Source organism: Anguilla anguilla, chromosome 16 (assembly GCF_013347855.1).
Source record: "Anguilla anguilla isolate fAngAng1 chromosome 16, fAngAng1.pri, whole genome shotgun sequence".
In the NCBI taxonomy this organism is placed as follows: Eukaryota; Metazoa; Chordata; class Actinopteri; order Anguilliformes; family Anguillidae; genus Anguilla; species Anguilla anguilla.
This window is the reverse complement of record NC_049216.1, coordinates 10,520,304-10,542,845: the sequence shown is the minus strand read 5'-3', so window position 1 is coordinate 10,542,845 and position 22,542 is coordinate 10,520,304. Positions and strand designations below refer to the sequence as shown.

The following is a 22,542-nucleotide window of genomic DNA, read 5'->3' as shown; positions in this document are numbered from 1 at the left end:
AGGCTTACAATTAACTGCAAACAAAAAGCTAACAAGCTTACTCCAGGCACAAAAGCATTATGCATGCCAGCCCCAAAACACATCTGTATTATTCACACTTACACACTCCAACAATGCTGTAAATACACCTGCTCCAGCAACACCCGGAGCACCAACCAAACTTAAACCAACGCCTGAAGCTCCAACCATAATTACTGAACACACAAATCTCCAACCATATATACTCAAGCGCATACATTTCCACCCGAACTTACTCCCAACACCCAAATCTCCAACCAAACTTCCTCCAACTCCTGAATCTCCAGCTATACTCACTCCAACCAGCCCTGCTCCAGAGAGAGGCTGAAGCATCAGAACTGACCACATGTCACCAGTGCATTCTCTAATCTTTATCCTGAAGAGGCTCATTTCCCCATGCTTTTAACAGAGCCACTGGAGCACACAGCATCCGATTTTGTACTGAAATTAACCACCGGCCAGAGAAGCCATAAAATCAAGCTTCTCTCAAAATAACCTGCGCTTGTGTCCTTCAGTGGCAAGGAAAGGGCACTCCATTCCTACTCCTGCACATGATAGTGAGGTAATCTACTTTGACAGAATTTGAACAAACTTGAACTTTTTTACCACAGTTGCTTTAACGCACTGTTACTTAGATTACACCGAACGCCGCCTTCTTGGCCAGGTCGATTTTAATCTCAAAAAGCGCTCGTTATGGTTAAGCGGGGGCTGAATAAAAACACAAAAGGCCTTTGATTGAAGACGGCGCGGGGTACGTGCGCTCTCTCTCTCTCTCTCTCTCGGAGCGGGAGCCGGGAGCTGACGAGGAGTGGACCTCCGGGTCCCGCGGTGGGCCAGGATGGGGGGGGGGGGGCACGTATCAGACGGGCATTACTCACGCTAATTGCCGAGCGTTTATTTATAGGACGCAAATGCCTGGTTGAGGGATGGCGCTGCCTCCGGCGTGGGGTGGGGTGGGGGGGGGGGCAGACGGCGGTTATTTTCCTTGCGGGGAGGGCAAACGGCGTCCGGAAAGAGACCCGCGCCGGCCTTTCGCTCGGGAAACCGCAAGGGGTGCGGTGGAGGCGGCGGTGATGCAATCGGGCTCTCCGCGGTCGCGCCGGCGCCGGGCCTGGGTGCGATTGACAGAGTCGCGATCCAATGGGGCGAGAGAAACAGAGGTGCGAGTCATCGCTCAGGAAGTTCTTTCACGCTCAGAACTGCCTCTTCTGGATCATCCTGTACACTTTTCACATCCTGTGCACTCAATTGACTTGATTGTCTGAGCTGAACCCATCTCATCATACTACCAATAATATATCTCTTATGTTTCCCAGATGAGCTGGATTAGATTGGCTATTGTGAAGATTACTGAGACAATGAAATAACATAAAGATGAGATGAGCCTAACTTACGTGCAAAGTTCTGGCAACGGTAGCCTGTGATAACTGGCCTACGGATCATTCCAAAGATTTGGATAGTTTAACAAAAAATAAAACCCTTTTTCAACAGCCTTTACATCACATTGATCATTCAAATGCTGCTTTCTTGGTTGAGTGTGAAAATCTTGACTGTGTCTATCAGGATTTGTATTACAATGACAAATATATATATACCTGTCTCCAATGACAGGGTCTCTCCAACAGACTTGGCCCTGACTTATGTACAAGGCAACTAAATACTTGAGGTCATTTGTCGACATGATATGTTACATTCATATACAGGTGGAGATACAGGTCAGTCTGAATATTAGCCAATAGTAGATCCATATGAGCAGAATGGTTTGCAGTGTTTTATTTCTGAGAGTGACCACAGGCAAATCGTCTGTATTAAATGTTCTCTCCCTCTCCACCTCAGCTAATGTGTGGTGAGCGTTCTGGCACAAAATGGCTACCGTGCATCACCCAGGTGGGTGCTACACATTGGTCGTGGGTGAGGGGAGTTCCCACTCAAGACTATAAAGCACTCTGAGCATTCAGAGAAGTGCTATATAAATGCAATGATTCATTCATTCATTCATTCATTTGTCACATTCGCAGGACGTCAAACGTGGCAAAACAAGGAAGCGTGGAGGAACAGGACCATGTTCTCGCGTGGGGCATGCCAAATCTGTCCCAGAATGCACCGCGAAGCACCATGCTCTCGGCAAAAAAATAATTGCTCCCTTTGATGTCGCTTGGCAGCGAATTGATGCGCAGCAGGAGTGGGAAGGGGACGCGTTTACCCATCAAACCCTGGGGCTCCGTCATGTGACCCTGTGGGGGAGCAGCAGTGGTCGGCAGGGCGACAGTAGTGGCAGAGGAAGCCTGTCCAAAATCAGCAAGCCTCCACCAACCACCCCCTTCCTCGCCCTTCAGGGCACAAGATTTTGTAGGAATCATTAAATAACCAATGGGAGACTGGCCAGAGCTGAGGAGCTGCTCTAATGTTGCCGTAGAGATAACAAAACCCACCACTCCAGCAACGGCGCATCACATCGCCCTGGTAACAGGCATAACAATGCGCTGCGGAGCTGTCTATGTCACTCCTCTTCACTGTGGCATTGAACTTATGCAACGGAAGAGGAGAGCTAGCATGCACCGCGCAGTGAGAGAAACACTAATAATGAAATGCATTTCATTTTGAACAGAAGTACCCATAATGCAACAGCGGCCTGAAGTCAGAATTCAATCTTGCGGCGTCGATGTTAAAAGCAAAGGTTATCTGTGTCTGAGTCAACCTGTCAGTCCGCAAATAGCTCCTGTCTATGTGGCCATGTCATCAGTCCTGCCCACAACTGCTATAGTGTACAAATACAGACATCTGCCTTCATCTGATATACCAACATACATCGGCCCACAACTTCTATACCAGCACAGAAATTAGCCCACAGCTGGTATACCAGCACATACATCACCCCAAAGCTTCTATACCAGCATAGAAATTATCCCTCTGCTGGTTTACCAGCACACACATCACCCCAAAGCTTCTATACCAGCATAGAAATTAGCCCACAGCTGGTATACCAGCACATACATCACCCCAAAGCTTCTATACCAGCATAGAAATTATCCCTCTCCTGGTTTACCAGCACATACCTCAGCCCACAGCTGGTATACCAGCACAGAAATGAGCGCTCACCTGGTATACCAGCACACACATCACCCCAAAGCTTCTATACCAGCATAGAAATTAGCCCACAGCTGGTATACCAGCACATACATCACCCCAAAGCTTCTATATCAGCATAGAAATTAGCCCACAGCTGGTATAGCAGCACAGAAATTATCCCACAGCTGGTATACCAGCACAGGAATTAGCCCACAGCTGGTGTACCAACACAGAAATTAGCCCACAGCTGGTATAACAGCACATACATCTTCCCACAGGTTCTATAACAGCATATAAATTCACCCACAGCACAGAAATCAGCACAGGCGACGGCCACAGCTGGCACTGAGCTCACAGACATCCAGCTTCTATCTGGCACACGACCCGCACACAGCTGCCTGCTGGCCAGCGCAGGGCCGACGGCCAGCCGTCACGCAGCCGGCGCGTTCGCGCTCCTCTGTCAGCAGGGCTCCCAGATGAGGAGTACGCCGCTTAAAGAGGAACAAACTCAAACAAATGACTGTGGGGGGGGGGGGGGGGGGGGGGGGGGGGGTTGGGCATGACACATCGCCCTGGCAACACGGCCCAAATCTGAGCCAATACTGACACAAGGCTCGTCATCATTAAGGGAGGTTCTAAAGACTGTACTGACTAACGTTATATGACACCCGTATCGCGATGCGACTCATTCTGCTAATAGGCTATGCATTTAGTATCATTTTGTCATATTTCACTGTATTATTTATGCTTTCTCAGATCCTCCAGAGGTACACATCTCCCTCAGGTCCTCCTCTTTACGGTCAAAGCAGATTTAGAGAAGCCCAGTAACGAGGCACCAAACGAAGTGAGTAATAATTGACCGCCTCATCATATCTAAGAGTCACTACTCATCAGTGGAGGTACCATGCAAAGGTTCAGGAGCATAGAAGGTTACCTTCAGATAACCCCATATGCAATAATCTCAGAAGAACAAAAGCCTTGTCCAGCAGCCCAGGAACTATCAAGTCACTGGACACCAGGCCAAAAACAAAATACAGGAAGTGTGTCTAATGCACAACACGTCTAAATGAAACCTCTTTCGAATGTGTATCTGCTGTATGAAACTATTCCAACGAATGTAAGATAAAAACACATTTCACTCACCAAGCAGAAGTGGTAATGTTTTAGCACCAGTTGGTCACTTTAATAGACTTATTCCAGGACCGGTATCTGGGTAGGGAGCCTACACAAGCCCCGTAGAAATCTGGTTTAGAAACACACCCGTATGCAGCAACTGTCACATCACACACAGTTAGCTTTGGCACTCCCAGCCAGAGGTTACCAAAAAGCAGGAAAATTAATTACCTATGGCCACCATCTGTCTAATCCAACTGTTTACACACAGAAATGAGGAGTCTGTTATCCAACTCCCTTTTCACAATGAAAATGAAGCCATGCTATTATGAAAACAAGAATAGACTGTTTCAGAACATGAGCAATTCTGCAATGACCAGTAAAAACCATTATATTTACACTGCATATAAAAGTACGGACTAAAAAGGCTGGACAAAGAACAGAAACACCACGTTTTATACACGTCACATAACTGGAGTCATATCATAAACCTCTAACATAAAGTTACACAAAAGACGGTATCCTAGGAGGTGCAAGAGTATAATATACAGTATAGTCCTGCAAGTAGCACATGTATTTGATGGGATTAAATGGAACATAAGTAGGGATATTTAATCCAGAATAACTGCTCAGAGCACCAGGTTTTGCTAAAGGTGAGTTGGCAGTCTATGGTGGCAGTAAATACCCATTGTCTATGGTGGAAAGGGACTCTCCATTACCTATGGTGGAAGGTAAAGGTGACTTGCCATTATCTATGGTAGAAGCTGAAAGTAAATCCCCAGGATCTCCCCAGTGTCTATGGTGTAAGGTGAAAGTAACTCCCCAGTATCTATGGTGGAAGGTGAAAGTAACTCCCCAGTATCTCCCCAGCATCTATGGTGGAAGGTGAAAATAACTCGGCAGTATCTATGGTGGACGGTGAAAGTAACCCTGCGGTATCTATGGTGGAAGGTGAAAGTAGCTCCGCAGTATCTATGGTGGAAGGTGAAAGTAACTCCGCAGTATCTATGGTGGAAGGTGAGGGCGACTTCCTATTGCAGGGAGTACATTCCACCTGTGGACAGTCAGAGTAGATAAGATAAGCAACCAAGAAGAGCAACAGTTTCAAGAACAAATGACCAGGGGACCAGAAGTTGCGAAGCGGCTGGCTTGGCAGGACAGCAAGGTTCTGCAATCGATTGCAGGGTGAGAGGGTGCAGGCCCTCTTGCCACCCTGTATGCCAGGGTCAGGGACTGGTACTGTACACAGGCTACAGCTGGTAAACTGTGGTGGGAGATGTAGAGAGGCCTAACATGAGAGTACTTTGACATTGGGATGTGCATACAGCCACAAAATGCCAGAAAGGCCCTCAACACACTTCACAGGGATTAAGTCTATCATGAAAGTGCTTGACCATGAGTGACAGTTTTTGCTCTCGGGTAGCAAAGACTCATCTTACTCAGGGACAGCTGTGCTTAAGGCCAGACTCTGATCAAGTGCATTTGTGCCCTCTCCTAATCAGAGGGAATATCTGTAGAAAAAAAAATCCTCCACATCTCGCCCATCCACCCTGCACCCCGCCCCCCCACTCCCAATCCCTGCCTCAGAAACCACATAGCCAATCAGCTTGTGCTACGCGTTTACAAGGAACACCTCATGAGACCCCAGTAAAAAGATTTCCACAGTCTGCATTACTGAGAATTAACAGGAAGCACAGTAAACATACTTTCACGGTAAACATACTTTAATATTATCGTGATTTATTGTCTTTATTGGGCCGTACAGACTGGGAATAGGGGCTGGGGGAAATGGTGGGCAGGGCTGAAGATGTGGGTTTATTCTACCCCCCTCATTCACCCTCCACTGCCATTGTCTGGATCAATAGCCCATGGCAGGGCTGGGACTGCTCACTTGCCTCTTATAGATTAAATGCAGCCAGTAAAAGAGGTTTTCCTCTCATTGATCTGCAGTCCCAGGGGTGTGCTTTTTCCAATCACAGGGGGTGGAGACGACAGAGACTCACTGGCCAATCAGAGCTCTCCTTTCCAGTGAGGCAGCTACACACAGTCCAGAGCAATAAACCAGTTAATGTTAAGAAAGACAGCACAGAAGGATTACTTCAGCCAAGAGGTAGTTCTATATAAAAAGGTGCACAAATTTATGGAAGATTAGTGGTAAAAGGTATTTTAATGGTGAAGATCAAGGAATTCCTGTGGTGTGTATGTGGAACTTCCTGCAAAACTCATACCTGGTCAGGTTGGCACAGCCTCTTTGCCGGTGAACTGAGTGAGAACTAAGATCGCAGGCAGCAACAGACCAGAGGGGGCGCTGTTGAGTGCAAGACGAGGCAAGACGGCCCATCAACTCAGCGACTCCTGGCGACAGTCAGCACTGGCATAATAAGATTCAACAGCGCACCACCACTCAGACGCCCAGGAGGTTTTCAACAGGAAGGGAAGCCATTTTAACTCAATTGAATCCACTGGTTCAACAACGTATCCACTGGCCAGAGACAGAGCGAGAGCGAAGGAAAGAGAGATAGAGAGAGCATGAGAGCAAGAGAGAGAGAGAGAGAGAAAGAGCCTTCCTGCCCCAGAGACACACACACTGGCATGGCTGTTGCCAGGTGGTGAGGGTTTTTAAGGGCGTGCTGGTTTGATGCGGAGGCTCCGATAACCACACACACGGTGGGCTCTCTGTTCACTGGGCCTGTAATGCGAGCTCCAGGGAGCCTTCTGCCACGGTTCGGCACGGCCGCGTCCGTCTCCGCGGTTTCCGCGCCGAAGCGCTCGGCTTCCTTTCGGACGCGTGCGGCGTCTCCCGGGCCGAGCGCAGCCGCCGGGTCGCTCACCGCGGCCTAAACCGCGCGGCGGACACGGGCGCGGGGATCCACGGCCGCCCGGAGAGCCGGGCGCTCCGGAGATGGCGGCGGGAACGCGGAAGAACGGGCAACGACAGAAAAACCCCGTACCTCTGACACGAGCCCGACCGCGCGTCGGTTTTACCCGCAAAGCTAAACCGCGAGAGCTTCGCTGGGGACCGTACCTCACGCGGGACACGCTCAGATTCTCCAGCGCTCATGAAAAAAGCATCCGACCGCACTCAAACGGCCATCTGGTTCTAGCGCCTGCCGCAGCAAGAAAGGGAAAAAAAACCGGTCGCTTCCATTTTCAAATCCCTGTGCATTTTGTCTAATTAAATATGGAGGAGCTCAGCTCTGCTGGGAAAGACGGTATCGTACTGTATCTGTCAGAAGGAAATGACATCGCGCGACAGCACTTAGGCATCTGGCCATTCAGGAGGGACTTGAATCTCGAAGCCACTCGTGAACGCAACAGAACTGACCGATGCAAATGGGCTGATGAGAAACGGGCCAATCAGAGCAGGCCAGGCCAAAGAAAATGGGCCAATGAGGAACGCACATGACACAGATAGAGAGAATTGAAGCCAGTAAACCTCTGGTTACGCGGCCAGTTGCTTATCCAGGACGAGAGGAACGCCACAGCCTCTCCACGAGAAAGCGGGGAGCAGAGTCGCTGTGTGCCTCGCCCTTTCCTCTCCTTCCTCCTGTCACCTGAGGTCTAACAGACTGAGCAAAATTATATATAACACTCGTTCTGTAACATTTTAATATCGGGATCCAAATTAGAAGTGTAGTACCTTTCAGGTACCCATCAGATACACATACTAGCATAGCGTGGAGGCCTGAAGACTCAATCCAGAACCCACCTCACACCATACACTCCCGCAACCCATTTTGGGTGCCGTCCCATAATTTAATAAACACTGATACAATAAACAACAACACATAATGTTTAACAGTCAAGAAATGCAACTCTGAGAACAGGGTGACATATACTGAGTCCAGTGATGGACATGTATTTTTCCCATAAGCCAGCCAGAGGAGGATGGGTTTCCCACTTGAGCCTGGTTCCTTACGAGGTTTCTTCCCATCTGCCACAGGGAGTTTTTTCCTTGCCACTGTTGCTTTAGTCTTGCTCCTGTGGGAGTTTAGGCCAGGGTTGTCAGTGAAGCGTATTGTGACAATTGCTGTGAAATACGCAATATTAATAAAATTTGATTGATTTGAAGTCCACAGACCCTGCAGGCATTTGAATTCTCCAGTCAGTTAACCACTAATTTACACCTGGTGCTGGAACAGGAACTCCTGTCAAGACAGCGACGTCCTGTAAGAGGTTCAGGAAGGTGTAGACCAGGGATCAGCAACTCACGGTCCTCGAGGGCCAAGAACTGCTGGTTTTCCACCCTCCCTTTGCCTGGGAGTCAGGTGTGAAGACAGTCTGGCCAATCAGTAGCGCTAATTACCCGGGAGAAAAGAAAACCAAGGCTGGATTTGGATTCGAGGGCCAGAGTTGATGATCCCTGGTGTAGACAGAATACCTTTCTGTCTGGGCTCAAGACCGGGCTAACAGCTCATCTTCAGTGTGTAAAAAAAAAAGTGCACTTTGTGTAAAAAAAGGCCCGGTTGGGTAAATACAGGCACAGGTGACAGGTGCTCCAGAGTTCTGAAGGACTTGAGCTAGCGCACCCTGCTCCCACATTACCTGCCTGCCCATTTTCAGTAAATACCTCTTTCGGCTCGGCACAGCCGGCTAACGCTATTTCAGTAATGGTTTAGAGGAACGGAGGGTGCTAAAGCAGGCCTAAACAATGCCGTCGTTCGGCAAAAAATAGGACAAGTCGTGCCGAGGGTGAATGATGTGGTTCAACTCTCAGCAGATAACGGAACTGTCGGCTACAGGTCCCATATATAAATACCCAGAGCTGCAGCCTCCCCCCCCCCCCCCAAACCTCAGCTACAGGCCCCTAAAAACCTTTAGCAACAAACCCTAAGCAATGAAATACAGACCAAACTCTCGACTACAGGCTTAAAATGCTCATCTCCAAGCACCTAAAACCCTGAAACAGGTCACAAAACCTTTAGCTACAGATCCTCAACACTCAACTACAAACCACCCAAAAACCCTGGAGACGCAAAACACTCAACTACAAGCACCCCAAACCCTCATCTACTGGCCTGAAACACTCAACTCTACGCATTCAAAAACCCTGAGCAACAGGCTCCAAAAACCCTTAGCTACAGCTCCTAAACACTCAACTCAAAACCCTCCAAAGCTCTCTACAAAATCTATAAAACCTCAGCTACAGGATCCCAAAACCCTGCATAACCCCAGCCTCCACCACCCCCCTTTTTTGACTAAAGAATTTTTAACTCCCAACTTCAGGAACTAAGTTCCCGATGAACCGATTTCTTTAAAAAAAAAATCATAATCAGAGCGCAGTAGGGGAAGACTGCAGGGAACAGAGTAAAAGCTCCTTTCAGGCCCTCAGAAACACACGGCTCAGAAGCACCGACGCTCACACAGACCCTCTAAATCACCAGCGTCCGCTTCGTCCTGACAAAGCGCATTGCACATGTATCTCACCCATGATAAGGCCGTCTGCTTATTACTTAATGTATAACAACAATAATAAAATAAGCTGTCCATATCTCTCTGTCTGTTTTGTGCATATTAGCCACAAGTGTTAATAATAGCTGTTGTAATTATTTGATTTTCCCTTCTGAGATGGAAAGGTTGACAGGAATACTGGGATAAGTATTTCCACAGTAATACTGGAATCAATAAGAGCAAATAACTGGACACATGGACTATACACACAGAAACACTCTCTACACAGTTCCTTACAGCTCCAGTCTAATCTCTCTGTCCTGCATGCAGGTACAGCTCCAGTCTAATCTCTCTATCCTGCATGCAGGTACAGCTCCAGTCTAATCTCTCTATCTGCATGCAGGTATAGCTCCAGTCTAATCTCTCTATCCTGCATGCAGGTACAGCTCCAGTCTAATCTCTCTGTCCTGCATGCAGGTACAGCTCCAGTCTAATCTCTCTATCCTGCATGCAGGCACATATCCAGTCTAATCTCCCTGTCCTGGACGTAGGGGCAGCAGGAGCACTGGGGCTTGAGCAGAGGGACCCAGTCAGATTTTTATTCCCCTGCCCTTCCTCTGGCCCAAACCCACTCAGACGTGAACAATGCACTTTGCTTCCGCGGCGTGCGCTAACCACCACCCCCCCCCCCCCCACCCCACCCCCCCCACTTACATGGGTACCATAATCCGGAGGAGGGGAAGGACAGGGTCGGTGACAGGCCTCGTGGGATCAGCGGCCTGTCAGCCCAAGATGAGGACAGCGAGGGCGGGCAGGAGCGGCACAGAGCTGTGAGTGTTTACTCCGGGGAGACAGAGACCTGAATGTACCCCGTTAGTCACACGGCCATCAGAGAAAACCACTCCCGCCTTGTTTTGGTTCGCCAGGCACGCATCGCCGCCTGACATCCAGGTCAGCCTGCGGCACGCCAGCATCCTGCCTTGGCCGTTTTGAAGGTGCTCATTGGACAGGAGCATTCCAGACCATTATGAGGCCATCTCCGTAACATCCAATAGGGATGCTAATTTCTTCATCTGCCAATAAAGGGCCTGTCCGGATAACCATCCAGGTCAGCCTGGAGCACACAAGCATCCTGCCTTGGTGCTTTTGAAGGTGCTCATTGGACAGTAGTATTCTAGGCCATTATGCGGTAATCTTCATAACATCCAATCGGTATGCAAATGTATTGATCTGCCAAAAAAAGGGCCCATCTGGATAACCACAGGGTTCACAAGCAGGTGATATGCTCAGAGTTCTCAGACCACCACTTAATTTAATTCCTCTGAAGTTAATTAAGTGTGAAATAATTCCCTTTTGACAGGATTATGCTAATGACAGCATCAGCTGGCAACGTTTCTAAACTGTCTTTTGAAGACTTTCCTGTAAAGGCTCGTTGCTGTTTTTTCCTTTTTTAATCTGAATTTGGCTGAATCTAGCAAATCGAACATTTGGCGTGAGTGTGTGCTGGTCTGCGTCGTTTCAAACGAGTGATCCGTGATTCTGAACATGGTTCCAATTAAAACTTGAAACCATAAAAAAGCACATTGGGAAAAGAAGTCATCGTGTTCCGCCCTGCTCAACCAGGTCAGGCGCTAATTCTCTTCACTTTATTAAATAAGGACCTGCTATCAAACTTCTCTCAGCGGCTCTTCTTTGAAGGCAAATTTGTAGACCTGTCCAAAAGAACAAGGCACTAATTCTCAAATGAGCCGCTGAGTAGTTGAGTATAGCATGAAAATACCGCAGGACCGTATTTCATTCATGACTTTTCAGAACCCGAAAGTAGGAACAGAAGGGGCGGAAATGTTTTAGTTCGGAAAAATCTCCTTCGGTGTAGGGATGAGGGTGGGAGTATAGATATTGCGTCACCTGCATGAATTCACACGTGAGTTATTCCGGTCTGAGAAAGCGTCTGCTTCCCTGGACAACTAAAGCACAAGCACAGCTGGCTGAAAGTCGGCCTACAGATCGAAATCACAGCCGTTAAGTGATAGCGCCGAACCCTAGGATTAGCCCAGAAGGTGGGCCATCTATGACCGAGGAGTCTTGGCTAATAGCCTGTGCTGTTTGTTTAGTCTAATTGTTTATTATCTGCCCAGCAACAGCCCCATTGAGACTTGCCAGATCATGGATTAACATGTCAGTTAAATATCTTCCTTTTGAATATATCAATAATACATTCGACAGCAATTGCATCTACTCGGGCAAGAACAAAAAGGACTGACGGAGCATCCAGTACCATGCAGTGGCTAACAGCCATAGAAGCTAATCCAGAGCTTACAACTGGAACATTCTGTCCAGGAGCATATTTTACGAGACGCCAAGCTTTCGGCCTTAACCATCATATATTGGTATCATTGTATGACGCGTTTCTCAAACATTACCCAATGAGGTCACGCTATGAAAGGCACAGAACATATTTTCGAGAACCTGTTGTGCACTTGGCAGAATTCACAATAGAATAAGGGTATACAACCTCACGAACAAACCCTTAAGTGTACTGTGGGTGTACCTTAAAATACTGAGGAAAATAAATAACTAAAAACAAGCTGCAACAACAAGAAGAACATCCACAATAACATCTTCATCAACAACAACAACAACTTATTATTATTATTATTATTAGTTATCATTGGTGTTGTTATTATTATTAGTAGTAGTAGTATTATTATTATTATTAATATCAGTATTATTATTATATTATTATATAAAACAATAGTCCTTTCAAGTACTGCATATATAAAGAACAGTACACAGAGTACTTCTGTGCCAATAAATAATGTCAGGAAGAACAGAGCGTTTGATGTCTCTGCTGTCTGAATGCATGTTCCCTCCAGTGTTTTCAAAGGGCTTCTCATACGGGGACAGGAGCGATGCTGAGAGGCTAACCGCTCCTGAGACGCACACGCTCTTCGGGGAGGCGACCACGGACCGCTGCATCACCGGGGCGAGACGAGGCGGACCACCCTCGACCACCGAGCGCCAAACAAAGCCGCGCTTTCTCACCGCGGTTACATAACGATAGCGGAATTACCGCCACGGGTTAAAAGGCTGCCACGCATTAGAGCGCTCCAGACACGCGCATAAAAAAATGAGATTTTATTAAGATAACAGGCTATTGGTTAAGACAAAAAAAAATGCAATTTTATTCAATTACCCCCGTGGCAGAGAATCTATTGCAAGATATAGTGAGACCTGAAGATGCTTAATGGAACCATTTGTGCTTTCGCACTCTACCCCCCTCCCCTCCCCCTCTCCCTCTCCTCTCTCTCGCTCTCCCTTCCCCCTCTTTCCTTTATTCTTTAATAGCCTCCCTTATTCTCCGGAGTTTTATCACTAGCTGAATCTGTCATGGTTTAACCCTGCAACAGCGGAGTCCCCAAGTCCCAATCACAATAATGAGACTCTGGAGAAAACCCAACATGCAGCTATTCATTTACACCTATGAATATTTACCTGAATGGAGTCAAGAGGGTTTAACATTTTGGCCCTCACACTGAAGGATACGTATCCATTATATTAATAATACATTTAGCCATTTATTCACAAAGTGTGGTCCAAATTAATATGCAACTAACTGTTACAGGTAGGTTGCCAAGAAAAAAAACAAAAAAATAAAAATAAAAAAAATAGGCAAACCAATAAATCCACACAAAATTAATGTGATTATCTGTGACCACGGCAAATTATAAGGATATGTGCATGAGAACTTACACACACATACACGCACAAGCAGATGCGCACGCACACCGGTACACACATGCACGCGCGTGCACACACACACACACACACTCATGCACACACACACACATATTGAATCCTCAATTAAAAGTAAAATGATAGCCACTCAGTGATTCTGGTCCATGCCATGATGTCTAAGAGTTCCCTCTGTGCATTTCTCCTGCAAAGCTGCTGTGGAGTGTAAGTGACTCGTGAGTCCCTTCACAGGTGACTGTGAGCCCTGTGAGTACAAGTGGAGGATCCACAGAAACCACGTGAAGCAGAGCTCTCTGCTGAAGTAAGTAAGCGGCCAATGGGAGCCCACGATTAGTCAGAGTGAGGGTAATGGTGGATTGAAGGTCCCAGTAACATCTGATGTTAATGGTGCAGTTTCTGTTCAATGGCCAGAAATGATAAGCTCGGGAGCCAGGCCCACGTAATGTTAGGACAGCACAGAGCCTAAAGGGCCTGGCAAAGCTCCTCATTCCCTGCCAGTGAAACTCATTCTACAGGGCAATACTTGTTCCAAAAGGCAGTCAGGCACTCTGGTTGGTTAAATCTTCTCCCCCCCCCTCCACCAGGGGGACAAGATCTCTCACTAGCGAACATTTATGTCACATTTAGCAGGCACACTTACTGTAGCAACTTGCACAATTTTTTTACACAGTATCCATTCACACAGCTGGATATTTACTGAGGCAGTGCAGGTTAAGTACCTCGCTCAAGGGTACAACACCAGCACCCTAACCTGGGAATCGAACCCGCGACTTTTGGGACACAAGCTCAGTTCTCTAACAGTTATACTAACCTGCCTCCCTTGGAACAAGCTGTTGGGTTAGAGAGCGAGAGAGAGAAATAGAACGAGCTTGCAATTCAGAGAAAGGGCACGCGAGAGAGAGAGAGAGGGAGAAAGAGAACGAGCCCGCGATTTAGAGAGAGAGAGCGCGCGAGAGAGAGGGAGAAAGAGGACGAGCGAAGGAAGCCGGCTCTGAGCGGCGAGTAAATCGATGGAGCGGCACGGCGGGTGCCACGGCGACCCTGGGATTAATAGGAATCCAGCCGGCCCGACAGACAAACAGCGCAACTTTACAGGAGTCTCCACAACAGACTGATCACACCACAATGAGGAGGGGCAGGAGGCAGGGCAGGGGGGAGGCGGGCAGGATGATTTAGTGAAGGGAAAATCCAATATGGTTCTGGCCCGGGAACAGGCTCCCCAGACCCCTGCTGGAGGGGGGGGAGGGGGGGAAGAGGGTTGGTGGGGGGGGGGGGGGGGGGGGTGGCAACCAATCAGCCGCTCCGCCCGTCACGGCTCTCCGGGCGACACGCTAGGGGATGGTGTTAACACAGCCAGTGCGAGAGAAAAAGCCGGCCACAAAAAAAACTGTCAAAAAGCCTGCTCGGATCAAACCGCCTCAGAAACTTTGAGGGAAGAGAGAAAAAAAAAAAACGTGCTCGGCTCGCGTAAGCGAGGGAAACGCTCCACGGCGGATAAATTCAGGTTCTGACACCTCCGACCCGCCGAGTCCTCAGAGCTGCGATGCCTTTTCGCGCCGGCGTAGGGAAAGCGGAGGCGTCGCCGCGGAGGTGAGACTAACGGTAGCGCGGCGCTAACCGCGCTGGCCGACCGACTTCCTGTAAGCCGCGAGCTGAAGCGCCGCGAAACGTTTCTCCAACTTTCACGCCGCGGCCGTCGCGGCATAAGAATCGAGGCCTCACTGACACAGGGGGGATGGGGTTACCCAGAATGTTCCTGTACTACCCATAGCTAGCCAATCACCGGAAGCTTTTAAATCTAAAATGTCCTTCATCACACACCGGTAATCAAAACATACCCTAAAAGTGAAAAGGTTTCAAACATAGAACGTGAACTATCCCTTTAAAAACCACGAGGTAAGGTTGCAAGGGTGGTGACACAACAATGGTGAGGGGAATAAAAAACTAGCATGTGCAACAATTTAACATAATCAGACTGTATTGCGATCAGTGACGGCTGCTAAGTCAGCAGAAACCTTGAGGCAGCAGAAAACTTCCCCTTAAACTTCCCCTTCCCCTTATTGGTCTCGACTTGTTTTCAATAATATTCCTTGATTAACAACTCAGCGATTAAGTCACAAAATACTCATCATCACTCACTGATCTGATACCATCAGATGTAGCCAATTCTCCTAAATTAGGCTAGGTGAGAAATAAAATTCTTTTTATCTGCATCGCAAAATTGTGCACACTTCTGTTCACATTATTAATAATTTTGCATACGCGTACTCTTCTTTTTCACGCATTCATACTCAAATTCATATTCACGACAAAGATCAGCAATACACTGATTTTGTGATTTAAATGATCCTGAAGCGCAAATTTTGTTAGATAACTTCTGCAGCAGTTAACAGACTGGTGCGTCTTTTTTTGTTAAGTGTACTAAGTGAATAAACTGATTTTTCTAAACTGACTGTATGATTTAATCTCCTTAACATGACGTGAAGAAAGAAGCTGTGTGTTTACCTGCAAATTATTCAGGCGGTTGGCAAGCTTGTTAATCAAGGAAAATGACTGAAAACAGGTCAAGACCAACAAACAGTTTAAGGTGAAATTTTCTGCCTCCTCAATTTACAGCTCAGCAGCTGCCACTGATTACCATAAGAAATTGCAACGCGTTACATCTCAAGAAATATTAATAGATAGTCCTGCCAATATTTTTTTTCCCAGCAGAATTTTACGCTGGTTTTAAAGTCAAGTGAAGCACCGCGGAGCCATGGAGGAATTAGAGAAACAGAAACATCTTAATCCCTCAGTTTTACAATAAAACTAATAATTCCTTCAGAAGTACGAGTCGCGTACATGTAGGGCCACAGCCCAAGTTCAGCGCTAACAAGCAGCGGTAGCACCTCACCACTCTGACAGAGTGCATATGAGTCCAATAGGGACCATTCAGTACGTACACTGCAAGAGTTGATTTTACTGTGCCTGACTTACATTACATTACAGGCATTTATCAGACGCTCTTATCCAGAGCGACTCACAAAACCTTTGACATTGCATCCATTTATGCAGCTGGATATATATACATACTGAAGCAAGGCAGGTTAAGTACCTTGCTCAATGGTTACAACAGGCAGTGTCTTACCTGGGAATTGAACATGTGACCTCAAGGTTACAAGACCAGCTCCTCACCCATTGTACTACACTGCCGCGTTACACTACACCGAGAGCGGATGTGTTGAGGGGGTGGGGGTGTGCTGGGGTCAGCTGGTCTGCTGGAGGGGTGGGGCTTTGGAGGGGTGCAGACCGTTGCAGAATTCTCCATTAGGAATCTAACTGAAAGGAAGACAGAAATGCACCACACCTGTCCCTCTGCCTCCGCCCCTCCCAAGCTCCACCCACCGAGCTGCCCTTCGGCCCCTCCCCCTGCACTCACCCGAAACCCAGCGTGGCTGTGGCAGAAGCCCACTAACAGCTGGAGGGGAAATGGGGTAGAAAACACCCTCCGCCACCCCCCTCCCCCAGGTACTCTTCCAGAACAGAAACCCCCCCAATACCCTGACCCTGCCATCGCTATCCACTGTACTGCCAGTCTCTGCAGGTGACGATGGCGTCCGCTTAATCTGCTTTTAATTATCCTCTTCGCTGAAGGCTCTCATCGCTCGTTATGCTGGGGGTGGGGAGGGGGGAGGGGGGGGGGCTCCAGGGGGAGGAGCCGAACTGAAAGGAGAAAGTCAGGGAGACAAGTGAAGGTGGACGGCGGCCAGTCCAAACGCAGGCGGGCGGGGGGGGGGGGGGGAGGGGGGGGGATCTCCGCTCGGCACCGCGCCGCCCGAGCGTGTTCAGGAAGAGAGCGAGGCCGGCAGGGCATCCCAACGCCGCTAACGTCGGGTCAAGCGGCCGATTAGCGCCCCGCTGACGTCTAAACGCCAATCAATCTCCGCAGGCCCACCGTGCCCAGTGTGAGCAAAGGAGCATCCCCGCCCACCTCTCGAGTGGCATGTCTGTGAGCCAATCGGAATCCAGTATCGGCCCAAGCGGTTTATGTAAGCGTGCAAGCGGTTCTGCTTTGCTTTTCTTTTCACCATGGCTGCTAGGGGCACTGGTCATATTGATCGGGTGTTGACCTTTCCGATGAAGGAGTCTGAGGAATCTGAGGAGTTCACAGCCCTGTCTGCTCATTCCTTCACCCGAATCTCTCCCCCCCCTCTCCCCCCCCCCCCCCTTTCCGCGACTCCAGCCAGCCGGCTAGCGGGGAACCGGGCAGCCTGGGCCGACCTTCATCAGCGCCGCCGTGACTGCAATGCTAACCGCGAGCCTCGCCTACGCGCCGAGCGGCATGCAGAACAGCACACTCATCACACAGACTGAGAGAGAGGGAGAGGGAGAGAGAGGGAGAGAGAGAGTGAGAGAGAGAGAGAGAGAGAGAGAGAGAGAGAGAGAGAGAGAGAGAGGGGGGAGAGAGAGGAAGAGATGGAGAGAGAGTGAGAGAGAGAGGGAAGGAGGGAGGGGGAGAGAGAGAGAGAGCGAGAGAGAGAGAATATCACAGGCAAAGCCAACACTGATGAGCAGTGCTTGGACCCAACCCAAAACAAAAGCTGAAACTGCATGGGGCCGGATTAACCCCCGTTCCTCCTCCGGAAGAGGGACGCGTCAGCTCCCGGCCTTCCAGGGTCCCATCAGAGACGGGATCCCGGCTCCTCCCTCATTAATGTGCCGGAGATCGTCTCGTCTCCAGCAACAAACATTTTTACAGCAGAAAGAACAAAAGCAACAACCAGCCCAGCAAACAGCTCTCTTCAGGTCTAATAACGACATAAACCTGCACCGCGGTTAGCGCTTTAATCCTCTGGGGCTTTTCTCTTTCGATTCAACACCTCAGAATTAAGAGGGAGTGACAAAGGAGATTAGAGAAGGCAAACTGCGACAAATACTAGCTCTCTGTGATTATCTTCCCAGCAATATCTTCCCACCAATGATGTCATCTTCAAAGCAATATCGCCCCGATATCATATTCCAGCAAATAACGCCACTGCAATAATCTAACCAGCATCGCCATTGACATCATGGTCTGATAAATATCACCGCCGATGCTATCTTCTAAGCGGTAACGCTGCCGATGCTATCTTCTAACCAGCGTCGCCGCGGACATCGTGTTCCAAGTCGTGCGGCGCTGATATAATCTTCTCGCCGACGGCACCGCCGACAGCGCGCGAGAATCAACGCGGCCGCTCAAGGAGTTAGCGAGGAGCATTTTCAAACGCGCCTCGCGCGTGAGCGGACGCGCGCGGCTTAATGGGCACCTGCGCGAGCGGCCTCTCCTTTCATCCTTTCAGCGGGGCCTTGAAAAGGCGACGGCGACGGCATCAGGAATAAACAGGAAGAGATGAAAGGAGGAGGGGAGAAAAAAAAAAACGATCAGTAGCGGTAGCGAGACGCGCGGCGCACCAGTCGAACGGGTTCCGTCCGCCAGACGGACTGGGGGGGTGGGGGGGGTGGGGGGTATGGGGGGTGGGAGAGAGAACGCGGCGGAAAGAGAGACGCAGGAAATGAGACCTGGGCTGAACCGCGGAACAGCCTCGCGGGCGGATGAGCAGCGTTAGCACGACGCCAAGGAAGGAGACGTGTCAGGCGGGCGGACGTGGCGACGTTTCACAGTCACTGCCAGCCTTTCGTAGTCACACACTGTGAAACAGAGCCCCAATGGAGGCGTACTGGAGACTCTGTGCCCCTACCCTTCACAGTCATACAATCAGAAACAGAGCCCCAATGGAGGCGTGTTGGAGACTCTATGCCCCTACCCTTCACAGTCATACAATCAGAAACAGAGCCCCAATGGAGGCGTACTGGAGACTCTGTGCCCCTACCCTTCACAGTCATACAATCAGAAACAGAGCCCCAATGGAGGCGTACTGGAGACTCTGTGCCGCTACCCTTCAAAATCATACAATCAGAAACAGAGCCCCAATGGAGGCGTACTGGAGACTCTGTGCCCCTACCCTTCACAGTCATACAATCAGAAGCAGAGCCCCAATGGAGGCGTACTGGAGACTCTGTGCCCCTACCCTTCACAGTCATACAATCAGAAACAGAGCCCCAATGGAGGCGTACTGGAGACTCTGTGCCCCTACCCTTCACAGTCATACAATCAGAAGCAGAGCCCCAATGGAGGCGTGTTGGAGACTCTGTGCCGCTACCCTTCAAAGTCATACAATCAGAAACAGAGCCCCAATGGAGGCGCGTTGGAGACTCTGTGCCGCTACCCTTCACAGTCATACAATCAGAAACAGAGCCCCAACGGAGGTGTACTGGAGACACAACGGCTCTTACCTTTCATCCCGAACTTGGAGCGTCTGCCATATTTGTTGATGAGAACAAAAAGTACGAGGAGAAGCACGCACGCAAACCCGGCAAGTCCGACCGCGATGGACACCTGAGTGAAAGAGAGAGAGGAGGAGCCCCATCAGAAAAACAACCACCCCGCCCCCACAAAACAGCACTGCTCTTACTGCCACCCCAGCACTGAGGCAGGTAAGGCATTGATGCCGATACAGATGCCCCCCCAAGAACATAGCAAGCATGCATCTTTAACCCTTTGAATGCCAGTGAAATTTGAATTTTCAACAAAGCGAGTCACCAACAAAAGCGTACAAGCATATGAAGAAAGAACTTCGCTCCGAACATGGGTGAAAACCGGTCATTCGAGCAGAGGGGAAACGTGGGATATCGGATCTGCACGGGAACCAGTGAACGGGCCTCCCCATTCGCCCGGGAGACTGTGCCACGGAGGCTTTAATTAAAGCTTAGCTCTGCACTCTGCGCCAAGCAAACACAAACATGCTTTCAGACTGGGCCTGACCGTGTGAGACTGCGATTCTCTAAAAGGTGCTGACTTAGCCGCTGCTGGCTGTTTATTACCAACGTGAGCGTCGAACCTCCAGGTACACGCCTGCATTTTACACCAAGCAGGGATGGCTTTGCATCAGTCAGAACCTATTCAAACAGGAGGTTGCATGTTTGAATCCCACGTGGGGTTCTGCTGTAACAAGTTATTCAGCATTGCTTGTCTTTACCTTGTCCTTGTTCATATTTAAACACATAAAAACGGTTTCTGTTGATCTCTTCTTTTTTTTTTTTTTTACAAAACACATTTCAGTTGCAAATGAGATGCAACCAATGAAAAGCAGCACATGTTCAGTCAGCCTGCCAGCCATGGCGGGCTAATGCTTAGCTCAGATGGGAACTCAAGGGTAAATGTTAGCTCACATTTGTCACACTGCCTATGAGAAACAGCAAGTGAGACTTCCGGTCCTGTTTGCTGATTGACAAAATGGCTGAGTCCATGCAAAAATCTGCAATATGCATTTATGATGTCATATGCCTCATCACCCTCTAATGCAAAATATCACTATTAGAGAGACTGAACCAACAACATTATGCAGCCTATTGCCTCTGTTAGGTAGCTATCAGAGGACAGCTACAAGGACAGTGTTTATAAAGTGACTTTTCATTGGTTGTAGGTATTACCAAGGAACAAATATATTTTAAAAAGAACCTAAACAGCTGACTCATTTCAGTACTGGGAGCAGAAATGTTAGCTAGTGGCAGTACAAGCTTAGATGGCTAACGTTAGCAAAGTGACATTCTGTTGATATTCTGTTGCATTTCATTGTTCATTCACAATATATACATCCAGAGACTAAACACTCCAGCAGAATGGAGGCATTAATGAATAGCTTAATAAAATATTGGTGTGGTGTGGGGATGGCTGGTGTAAGCAGCCACACCTGCCCTGGGTCAAGCTAATTAGACCTGGCCAATTGGATAATTGGTTAAGAATTACATAATTGGCCAGGCTAATTGGACCCAGGAACAGGAGTGGCTGCACCTGTGCGTAGTGAGGTAATCACTACGCACAGGTTAAATCTGCCATCCCCACCCACACCAGGAAGCTTCGGTCATGGCTGGGTTACATCTGCTCACTTTGGCTGTTACCATCTTGCCAAACCCTCGTGAAATAAATCTGGACTGTTTGAACGTCATCTCCCTGTGTCTCTGTGCTGGAGGGCCCCAAGGAAAGCCACTTCGGTGGCCTGTGGCAGGCGTGTTTGCCACAATTGGTTTAATGAAAAAGTGGCATTAATATTTCTTAAATGTAGTAACCTTTTCATAAAGGCAATAATGCACTTGACACTGTGCTATATAGTGAATAAAGCCACAGTTAAAGGGGTTTGCATGTCGAGAACTTTTAACTATGACTGCATTCACAATATAGGATGGCTTCTAGGGCCTTGCGCATGATTCAGCTCTCTTTACAATTCAAACGGCGGACATTTTAGGTGTTCTCTTTCTGCCATGTTGTGTTCTGTATTCACTGCACAGGCACGTTTTAGTGCGCTGCCGCTCGAATGGGCTCCCAACAGCCACACCACAGCTTACGATGTTTCCGTTTGGTTGTTTTGAAATGCATATTAAAAAGAACAATAAATAACAAAAAACATATTCTTTGATTACTGTATTGTCTGACGAATATATTATGCGTAATTTTAATACGTAAAAAAAAAATGAAAATTTGATCGTCGTCTCTCGAAAATTATTCAGCTAATGCGTGTATTGATCAACGACTTGGATTAATATGTTAATCACTGCAGCCGTAATAATAAAATGTCTAGCTATGTAATAGTATAATACGTGAACACATACGCAATGGGCACTGCCCAGTGTATGTTTTCCTTAATACGCAATTATATACTCCCAAGACCAGGCAATTCACTTTATCCCCCCTAGGGAACACGAGTCTCTGGTCTTAAGCACAGGAGCAATATATTCTACTGTGCTATAGCCTACACTACAAGGGAAGTTCAATACAAACAAAATAAATAATATTTTGGAAAATATTTTAATCTAAGACACTTGTATTGTGTCAAAAAATTGTAATACTTTTTTATGCTGCTATATAATCTAGCTAACTATAATTGTATACTAAGCAAACGTGGAAGCAATGTTCGTTGCCCTGGATACGGGACCTCAGAGCACATAAGTAAGGGTAACAAAAAAAACTTTGAATGGTGCTATAGAGGCTGAACCCTTGCTTACACAGATGAGTGAGTGAGTATTATTGGAGGTGCTGTTGCCCTGGTTTGATAAGTCTTCTCATATTTTTGGACTGTCCCATGAGACACAGTAAGTGCAAGAAGAGCAGAGAGGACTGAC

At 48.3% G+C, this 22,542-nt stretch overlaps 1 protein-coding gene across 3 annotated transcripts in view; it reads right to left on the bottom strand.

Moving 5' to 3' along the window:
• The window catches only part of LOC118215714 (NT-3 growth factor receptor-like), a 202,327-nt gene that overhangs the window by 77,516 nt on the left and 102,269 nt on the right, over window positions 1-22,542 (bottom strand). For all 3 annotated transcript variants that reach the window (XM_035396676.1, XM_035396677.1, XM_035396678.1), the window contains one exon: window positions 19,660-19,762. In XM_035396676.1, coding sequence (XP_035252567.1) covers window positions 19,660-19,762 — 103 coding nt within the window. The remainder of the gene's footprint in view (window positions 1-19,659; window positions 19,763-22,542) is intronic.